This window comes from Nicotiana sylvestris, chromosome 9 (genome assembly GCF_000393655.2).
Source record: "Nicotiana sylvestris chromosome 9, ASM39365v2, whole genome shotgun sequence".
NCBI classification, from domain to species: domain Eukaryota; kingdom Viridiplantae; phylum Streptophyta; class Magnoliopsida; order Solanales; family Solanaceae; genus Nicotiana; species Nicotiana sylvestris.
In genome coordinates this window covers 187,193,545-187,204,407 of record NC_091065.1, presented here as the reverse complement: position 1 = coordinate 187,204,407, position 10,863 = coordinate 187,193,545, and the positions used below count along the sequence as shown (strand labels likewise).

At 37.2% G+C, this 10,863-nt stretch overlaps 1 protein-coding gene across 1 annotated transcript; it reads right to left on the bottom strand.

Annotated features, from left to right (window-relative positions):
* Positions 1-5,647: 5,647 nt before the first annotated feature.
* Positions 5,648-10,559, bottom strand: LOC104221639 (protein ACCELERATED CELL DEATH 6-like). The gene is made up of 3 exons (XM_009772721.2): positions 9,976-10,559; positions 6,589-7,115; positions 5,648-6,436 (listed from the first exon to the last, which is right to left on the bottom strand). Exons 1-3 carry the CDS (start codon positions 10,547-10,549, stop codon positions 5,813-5,815), a joined length of 1,725 nt encoding a protein of 574 aa, XP_009771023.1. The 5' UTR covers positions 10,550-10,559; the 3' UTR covers positions 5,648-5,812.
* Positions 10,560-10,863: the final 304 nt, after the last annotated feature.

The window sequence follows — 10,863 nt, the reverse complement described above, 5'->3', positions numbered from 1 at the left end:
CCCACAACTCGGGGCTATACCTCGAACCAAGATGGAATTCAAACACCTAATAGTTCTTCTATCCTCCAGCAGACCTTTCTCGTCGCTTCTAAATCATATGGATACGTCTCGCAATACTAACATGCTCATCACATATCCATCTAGCCGTCACTTCCACTAATAGGGACAAAACCGAACATATAAGTTCAAAGGTCACTTGCTCACACAATCAGCACCTCGGTGCTCAAGCCATAGAGATCAACTCATAGAGATCACATCTCGTCCCTCGATCGGGGAATCACAAGCCATCGATGCATATCTGATACTGAGCGCTCATGCGCACATACGAACGTGTGGAAGGAATTCAAAGAGTTACTTTTCAAGCTGAACCAAGGACGCACGATAAGAATTCCAAGAATGTGAAGTTTTTCCTAAAGGTTCTGCAGCCTCTCGAGGATAAATACAGACATCTCCGTACCAATCCGCGAGACTCTACTAAACTTACTCATGACTCGTGAGACCTATGTAACCTAGGATCTAATACCAACTTGTCACGACCCCAAATCGGCCCGGTCGTGATGGCGCCTCTTGTGAAGACAAGGCCAGCCGATACAAAACTCATATAACCCTTTAATCATCTAGAGTCATTTTTAAGCCTTTAATTAAACAATATTCCATAATACATTTGAATGAACAGTGCAGAATAACATACAAGCCAAACATCGGGGTGTCACTAGCCATGAGCAAGTACCAAGGTCTGGATACAACAAAAACAGTCAAAATGTACTAAATAGAGAAATGAAAAAAGAGAGGAAGGTATCAGTGATGCGAACGTCGTGCAACCACCTTGCTAACTTTGATGACTCCGGGTCTGAGCAACCAACACCCGACACCGGGTTACGAAATACTTGAATCTGCACACGAGGTACAAGGAGTAATGTGAGTACTCCAACCCAGTAAGTAATAAGAGTAAATAAAGACTGAGCAGTAGGAAACAATAATCCACGTTTATGTTAAACTCCATAAGCACACAGGCTACTAAATCAGAATACAAGTCTATCGCCTCATTTAAAATCCAGCTTTTGGTAAAAATCATTTAAAATGTCTTCCAACAATTTCAGTAGGGATTCAATACCATTTTTGATAAAAGAGCTGAAAAGCCATAATCAGCTCCTCGGGGAAAAACATAGTTCGTAAACAACCCCTCGGGCAAAACAGGAGTCGTAAACACCTCATAACAAGAAAATCTCAGTGGAAATAACAAAACCAAATCAGTGATTAATTTCTGAACATCTCATAAACCCCAACTTAAATAAAAGTTGTTTAAAAACATTTATTCAACGTTTTCGACAGAGGCTCAGTGTAAAGATGAGTGAAACCAGTCAATAATTCAACATATTTGATAGAAACTCACTTAAAGAGGAGTGAAAATCAATAAGTTCATAACAAGGCCCCTCATGCAAGCATCACTCATGTGCATGTATATATCTATCGCCCCTCGGGCTAGCCTCTCAGTCACTCGTGACTCAACTCTTACCAATCAACGCTCACACTCAGTACTCACACTCAATAGGTACCATATAGTAACCGCTGCGGCGTACAACCCGATCCACATATCGCTGCGGCATGCAGCTCGATCCATATATATAGTCGACTGCGCTAATTGGGGGTGTGCTGACTCCGGAAGGGCTCCTACATCCCAAGAGCTATATCGCTGCGGCGTGCAGCCCGACCCAACATATCGCTGCGGCGTGCAACCCGATCCATAGACATATATATATATATATATATATATATATACCTCTCTCAGTCATTAACCTCACCATCAGACTCTCAGTCGATCTCAGTCATCAACCTCACAATCAGACCCTCGGTCTATCTCAGTCATCAACTCACGATCACTTGGACCATTAGTAAAACAGGGAACTCAGCCCAAACAGTTTTCATATTTTTAAGAAATATAGTGATAAAACCAGATTTTAAACAATAAACAGGTAAAACATGGTTGAGGATATTCTATCAAACACATAGAGTAAGGAAAAATAGTAAAAATGCCCATAAGAGTCTCAACAGGTCGGCACAAGGCCCCAAACATTGCATACAACCAAAAATATAATATCAATCTCTAAAATATGGAATATCATAAGATTTCGAATCAAATACTCGACTTAACAGTCATACGGGACGGACCAAGTCACAATCCTCAACGGTGCACAACTCCACACTTGTCATCTAACGTGTGCGTCACCTCAAAGTAACACCACGATGTGTAATCTAGGGTTTCAAACCCTCAGGACAGTATTTACAATCATTACTTACCTCGATCCGGTCCAAAATCTAGCCCGCGATGCCTTTGCCCTCACAAATCGACCTCCGAATGCTCCGAGTCTAGCCACAATTAGTACATAACCATTAGAATATGCTAAAGGAATAAAGCCCACTCGAAAATATCCAATTTGCATAAAAAATCACAAAATTGCTCCAACTCGGCCCTCGGGCCCACATCTCGGAACTCGATAAGATTAATATCAATGGAATCTTCATCCTCTCATGAGTCTATACATACCAAGAACATCTAAATCGGACCTCAAATGGCCCCTCAAATTCCCAATTTAACTCTCCAATTTCAAGCCCTAATTTTCCCTATTTTGCTACTGATTTCCCATATATTTGAAGCTCAAAATGTTAAAATTCATCATAGAAACAAGTTTAGGGTCCAAAAATCTTACCTCTACGAAATCCTCTTGAATTCCCTCTTCAATTAGCTCTCCCAAGCTTTCTGCCGAATGAAATATGGTGAAAACTCTCTCAAAATCGCGAAGGAGAAAAATATAACATTCTGACCCCAGTCATTTCCACATCTGTGGTACCGCATTTGCGGCCAATGAGCCGCTTCTGTGGCTTTCACTTAATTCAGCCAAAACCGCATCTGCGATGCCAATTTCACATCTGCGGCTTCGTAGGTGCGGTCGCACAACCGCATCTGCGGTTCCTGCCTCCCAAACATTTATCTACTTCTGCGATCACCATTTCCGCATCTGCGGCACCGCACCTGCGGTCTCCAATCCGCAGGTACGGAAACACAAGAAGCAGTAAAATCTACAACTTCTCAAAATCTCAAACTATTTCGACAACTATCCGAAATCACAAGAGGCCCCCGGGACATCAACCAAAAGCACAAACATAACTCAATACCTCATACCAACTTGTACCAACCTTCAAAACATCTCAAACAACATCAAATCAACCAGGACACATCGGATCCAAGCCAAACTTTTCTAAAATCTTCCGAATTCCGGTTTTGATCAAAAACCCAACCAAACCATGTCTGAATGACCTAAAATTTTACACACACATCCCAAATGACACAATGAAGCTACTGCAACTCTCGGAATTTCATTCTGACCTCTATATCAAAATCTCACCTATCAACCGGAACGCCGAAATCTCAATTTCGCCAATTCAAGCCTAATCCTTCCACAGACATCCAAAATACATTCCGATCACGCTCCTAAGTCCCAAATAACCCAACGGAGCTAACCAAATCATAAAAATTCTGATCCGAGATCATATACAAACAAGTCAAATCTTGGTCAAACCTTTCAAATTTCAAGCTACAAATTGAGAATTGTTCTTCCAAATTCATTACGATCATCCTGAAAACCAAAAACGACGATTTAAATAAGTCATAATATATCACACGGGGCTAGTCATGCCCAAGAACTGGCGAGCAAAGTGCAAAATCTCAAAACGACCGGTCGGGTCGTTACAAAAATACTAAAAAATGAGGAACAATCTTGACGAAGCTATGACTATTGTTCATTCTGTAGTTTCTGATGGGCCTATAAAATCTTAAGTGATTCGGAGCCTGACGCCCACATTCATATAGATGGCATGGAAATTAGCACACGAAAAATTAAAAATCATCCCGAATTCTTGTTTTATGGCCCTAAAATGCCAAAAAATGAGGAACACTCATGGAAAAGCATGGCTAGTATTTATTAGATCGTTTATGATAGGCACACAAAATTTTAGGCTATTCGGAGCTCGTCGCCTTAATTTATGTAGATGTAATGGATATTAGCACACAAAAAATAAGTAATCATCGATCCTAAATTTCTATTTTATGGCCCAAAAATACCAAAAAATAAAGCGGTCATGGCAAAGAGATAACTATTGTTCATTAGGTTGTTTTTGATGGACACACAAATTTTTAGGCGATTCGGAGCCCATCACCTGAATTCATGAAGATGACATGGACATTAGCACACGAAAAATTAGAAATTATCCTCAATTCCGATTTTATAGCCCTAAAATGCTAAAACATAAGGAACGTTTTGGAGAAGCAATGAGTATTGTTGTTCATTAGATCTTTTTTATGGGACCACAAAAGTTTGGACAATTCGGAGCCCATCGCTCGAATTCATGAAAATGGCGTGTACATTAACACACGAAAAAATAGAAATCGTCCTGAATTCCTGTTTTATGGCCCTAAAATGACTAAAACAAGTAACAATCATGGAAAAGTAATGACTATAGTTCATTAGGTCGTTTCTAATTGGCCCACAAAATGTAAGGCGATCTGAAGCCCTTTCACCTGAATTTATGAAGATGACGTAGACATTAGTACTCGAATAATCGGAAATCATCTTAAATTCCTATTTTGTAGCCTTAAAATGCTAAAAACGAGGAACGATCATAGAAAAGCTATGACTATTGTTCATTAGGTCATTGCTAATGGGCCCACAAATTTTAGATGATTCAGAATCCGTCGCCCGGATTCATGAAGATGTCGTGGACTAATCCAACATGAAAAATTGAAAATTATTCTGAATTCCTGTTTTATAGCCTTAAAATGCCAAAAAATAATGATTGGACATGGCAAACGATAATTATTATTCATTAGGTCATTTCTGATGGACTCATAATATTTTAGGCAATTCGGAGCCCGTTGCCCAAATTCATGAAAATGATGTGAAAATTTTAGGCGATTCGGAGTCCGTCGTCCGAACTTATGAAGATTGTGTGGACATTAGCACACGAAAAATGAGAAATCAACCTGAATTCGTGTTTTATGGCCCTAAAATGCCAAATAACGAGGAATACTCATGACAAAGCGATGTCATTGCTCAATAGGTCTTTTCTTATGGGCCCACAAATTTTAGGCGATTCGGATCCCGTTGTCCGAATTCATGAAGATGACGTGGACATTAGCACATGAAAAATCAAAAACCATCCTGAATTCCTATTTTATAGCCCTGAATGCCAAACAATGAGGAACAATCACAATGAAGTAATAACTATTAATGTTCATTAGGTCGTTTGTGATGAGCCCATAAGTTTTCAGGCGATTCGGAGCCTGTCCCCCGAATTTATGAAGATGATGTGGACACTAGCACATAAAAATTAAAAATAGTTCTGATTTCTGTTTTATGTCCATAAAATACAAAAAACGAGGAACGATCATAGGGAAGCGGTGAATATTGTTCATTGTAGCTCAAGGAGGAATTTGACCTTACTCCCCTTTATTTTCTATAAAAAAAATTAATTTTTTTTCCTCTTCTCTCATAAATCTGCACCTTTTTTATCATTGAGCATGGTGAAAGTATTGCTGAACAGCTTATAAATTCAACATATAAAGACAATAATAGCATCTCAAGTGCATCAATATCACTCATCACTGCTGAACTATGTACAACATATATAGTAACAACAATAACAATAAATTCAGTATAATCCAACAAATAAGATTTGGGGAGGATAGTGCGTATGCAAACCTTACCCCTATCTTTATAATAAAAGTAGAGACTATTTCCAATAAACCCTCACAACATTAGAGACGCTCTAATTTTGCGGCTGGAATGGACCGAAAGGACTTCCAATTGAATACCATATACAACATGCAAAAGTAGATAAGGAATGAGATGCAGCCGATGGCAGTAACTGCAACACCAATTGAATGTGCTAAAATAGCAAACATACCAGTAACAAATGCAAGTACAAGTGCTGCCATAGCCAAAAGCTGCAAGTAGGTCGCGAGCCCATATAGTAAAATGACAGTTCGATGATTTTCAGTAAATAGTGCAGCCCTTGCTGCCATGGCGAAGTAACTGAATACAGCACTAGTGGAGCATACAAATGCAATGGTATCCGTGTAAACAAACGCTTTGAAAGCTGCTTTTCTTATTAGAATTGCCATGCCTTGATTAGGGCCGGGATTGCTGTCAAATCCTCCTGGCAATGTGAAACCAGCTGCGAAAGTAATTGTAACTATTAGTGTGGCCACAACTAGATGTGTTTGAGCTACCTTCATAAATTTATCCTTCATTTTTTCAGCCTCCTCCTTCCTTTTTTCCTTCTCATTCTGTGTCATTGGCTTTTTCTTGTCCTTCACTTTTATCTTCAAGTCCCGTCCTCCAAATCGACCAATTCGTAATAAATGCTTTATCATTACACCCTATATATAGTAATAAAAATGCAGTAAGTTTTGATTTAGAAATACGGAGAATATATATATGAAAGTGAGTGATAATATAAAAGTGGTTAACATAATTTACCCTTTAATATATATTAAAATTTCACCTTTGTGTGGATTTATATGGTGCTTACCTTATTTGGTGTCCATTTGGCAGCCATTGCTACATCCTGCGGAGTCTGGTTTTTTTTGTTAAATGCCATGTTTTTTGCTCTAGGATGCTTTATTAATTCTTGCTCACAGTATTCAGAAGCAGCAAGCAAATGGAGTGGAGTATTTCCATTATTATCTGTCTCATCAATTAGACTAAGATAGTCGGGAGAATTTAATAGGAATTTGACTACTTTTTTCTTTTTGTTCAATATGGCGTTATGAAGAGCATTTTGGCCTTGACTGTTAAGCATTTCCCAGCAATCTGGGCAGTGCTTTAATAGCTCCTTCATTATGGTTACATAACCTTCATTGGCTGCAATGTGAAATGTAGTTGTCCAGTCATCTCCATTGCCGGTTGTAATGTAGGCTAATGATTTCTTCCACCTTAGCATACCAGAAACTACTTCTTTCCACCCTAATTTAATCGCATAGTGCAGTGAATTCCAACCCCATTGGTCCGCTTCCTCGCATAATGATTTATTCCATCGAAATAGTAAATTAGCGCACTCTGCATGCGTCAAATAACATGATAAGAAGTTAAATTCGTACTATACGTTAGAAAAATTTGGAAAGCAAGACAACTCAAACCCATCATACAAGAAGTGGAGGAAAAGATAATTCTTCTTCGTAATTTGGCTTATATGTTAGGGATATAGTAGATATGCCCTAGATCCAATCTCATATTTGATAATTTGAACATATTTTTGTGAACGTTATTTGATATAAAAATATATGGCATTCTTTTATCATAGTTATTATTAATTGTTTGATTAATTTGATAAGGTCCTTAATTAAATTTTGAGACTTGTCATCGTAATGGAGATCATGATAATGAGAGTAAAGTCTCTTACAACTTAATCTGAATTTTGTTCTTGATCATAGGATTATTACTTTGGACATTAGTAATCCGGTTAGATCAATATTTATGTGATCGTCTTTATGGGATAAAGATTAATTGATCACATTAATTAAATCACATATATAGATGATGCATATAGAGATATGATCATTGAACCGACTCATTGGATAATTCCTAATGGTTAGAATTACCATAAACCGTCAATAGGATATTCTCTTGAAGAATATGATGTAAAATTTCCTTTGACCTGAGATCGTCATAGTAATTGACAAGTTATTTATTGTGCTTTGATACTAGACACCTATGGCCCTAGGGCGATAGTTGAAAGGATATTGGGTACGATTAAATACTTGTAGAATTAATGATTGATCAAGATGGAATATATCAACTCTTGGTAATGAGTTTAAGCTCCACGTTGTCATGAATTATAAACGACCAAATTAAGACCTTGCCCAGGGCAATTGAATGAAAAGAAGAAAAGAGTTTCTTATGTCATTCAATGGTCGATCATATTTGACATGGACACATAGTTGGTCGCCTATTAGGATTTGACAGTTGAACCATATCCTAGGATGACTCAGAGCTATAAGGGCAGAAGAAATTACTACATTATTCTTCTACTGGTTCTTGAGAACAAATTGTATACTTCATGCTATTCGGTCGTTAAGGAGTGTTGCTAGACGCCACCCTTGATTAGTATATTGATGTGGTCAATTTACTACCGGCTTAGCATTGAACCTATGGGATCGCACACTAACGAGTGTTCTGATCTTTGCTGAAGGATTAATTACTTTATTATTTGATAATTAAATTAAAGAATTTAATTAGTCAAATAAATTTAGTGATTAGTCCAAATGAAATATTATTATACTCTTTACTAGCACAGAGGATATAATTAATATTGTGAACAAATTAAACTTTTCTATTTAGAATAGAAAATTAAATTACATCTCTTGATTAAAATAAATATATGTGATATGTATTTATTTATATAAGGGATATATATAAATATTATTAAAGACTTAATGTGAAGAGCACGACAATTTGCATTCCTATTTGACATGGGATTCGTATTTTCTTTAATAGAAAGAAATTTAGCAAAGAAAGTCCATAAAGGACTTGTCACGTGCACAGTCCCTAAAAAGGACGTATGGCTTCCATGACACCCATTGGAATTGGATTTTGTTTTCCATGAGAAAAGATTTTGCACCAATTTGGAATTGCTTGCAAAAGGAATAAGACCACCGTCTTTAGTCTTTTCCAAAAACCTAGTGGAATAGTATTGTTGCCTTATGTGATATATAAATACATCACTAAGAATCAAGAAGCAACAACGGAAAAAAAGGTTTTTCGAGCTGCACAAATCCAAGAGATTATTTTGATAAGAAAACAGTTTTCATTATTCTTCTTCGCCGAAGTTTTTTGTGAAAAATTCGAGCACACAATTTGTTTAAATTGTTCGCGAGTTTCATTGATCAAAGAGTTGATAGCAAGGATCGGTCTCGGTGTGAATACACATAGAGTCTTCGCACTATCGAAGAAATTTTGAAATGAGACTTTCTCCACCAGGTACGTTTTAGATCCGATCTTTGGCATGTAAATAAATTTTAAACACGAAAAGATCTGCCTAAGATTATTATTATCTTCTCCTGCATGTTATGAATATCTATACGCAATCCTTCATTATATTTATAAGTGATCTTTATCATGTATCTAGAGTATAATGTATCACCATATAATTCAAGACTTCTTCTATTCCCCAAAGTACATGAATGAACTCTCTAGATTAACACCACACTTATCTACTTCCTCCTAATACATTTAATTAATAAGTATAGTTCATGAACTAATAATAAATACTCCAATAATATACATGAATAAAGTTTAACATTTCGACAATATTAAGATCTTTATTATGGACTATGTTGGTATTAAATCCATTGTTCCTTAGAATGTTTATAAGTAAGGGTTCACTAGTGGAAACGAACCACGATTTGAAGGTCGCGGGTGCACTTTTGCATTTAATCAAATTCTGGTTTATATAATAGGGTGTCACTATTAATATATCACTATGTTTTAAAACATATACAATGTATACATGAAATTTTCATCGAACTTTTCGGGTGCTGGTGACCCCTTTCTTTGCAATATAGGTCTGCCTCTGTTCACTGGGATGGGAATGGTAGTCGGGGTGCGGAACCTTAGAATTCGAATTGTACACATTATAATTAACCTAAAGTGTGCATTAATCAACCATGACTTAAAGGAATAGGTACCATTTTCTGTAATTTATATAGATATACTCCCTCCGTTTCAATTTATGTGAATCTATTTGGCTTGACACGGAACTTAAGAAAAAGAAAGAAGACTTTTGAACTTGTAGTGTAAAATGAGGTACATATATTTGGTGTGGCTATAAATTATTATATAAAGATAAATTATTTTCAAATATAAAAATAAGCCATTCTTTTTTTGCGCGGACTAAAAAAAAAACGTACAATATTCTTACCGGAGTATTTGAATATGATTGCTGCATGCATAGGGTTTCGTTGACATGGTCCTGAATAAGATGGTTTCTTGCAGTATTTCAAGATTTCACGCAAAGCACCCACAAAATTAGACTCCACAGTTAGATACAGAGGTGTCTCCCCAGCATTGTTAGCTGGAAATTCAAACTCAGGATCTTCTTTCACTAAGAGAGTGACCACACCAAAATGTCGCTTCCTCACAGCTTTGTGCAAGGCCGTATCTCCATCATCATCTGTCATCCGCATCATGATCTGTTTTTCCTCTCGGCCACCTTCACTGAGCAGCACGCGGACAACTTCAACGTGACCCTCGTTAGCTGCTACGTGAAGTGCTGTTTCATTTTTCTTGTTCGGACGGCATAACAATGCCGGGGAAATAGTGAGTACTCGTTGGACAAAATCGGAGTGGCCATAACGGGCTGCCACGTGGATAACTGTGTTGCCCTTCTGAGTGATTTGATAGCCAATTTCTTCATCTCCTGTCAACTGTGGTAGGAAGTTGTCGCCCTCTCCGGTATTGCCTTCCACTGCAGCCTTATACAAGGTTGGATCCATCCCTTTTGATTCGGGTATGTAATACATCCATATTCTTCCGATTATATGATCTTAGTTATTCCATTCCTTTGTTGAAAGTAAAGGATCTTGAGGAAGTTATATGATATTGCAAGTTATTCCAATCCCTTTTAATTTTACTCTTCCTCTTACAAAACTACCGGGACTTGTAGTCGGTAGCGTGTAGGGAGGAATTTCTCCAAGGATGTTCAAACTTGAAAGAATTAGAAAAAATTTCGACAAATGGTGTTCAATATATGTTATATCTTTAAAATCTAACATTTTACTTATATATATAGTGTAATTTTCGGATGAAA

Excerpts from the sequence above, each read along its gene's own strand:
- LOC104221639 (XM_009772721.2), bottom strand. The coding sequence starts at position 10,549 with ATGGATCCAACCTTGTATAAGGCTGCAGTGGAAGGCAATACCGGAGAG. Across the intron at positions 7,116-9,975 it reads AATCATATTCAAATACTCCG|AGTGCGCTAATTTACTATTT; the intron begins GTAAGAATATTG and ends TGACGCATGCAG. Across the intron at positions 6,437-6,588 it reads CCAAATGGACACCAAATAAG|GGTGTAATGATAAAGCATTT; the intron begins GTAAGCACCATA and ends TACTATATATAG.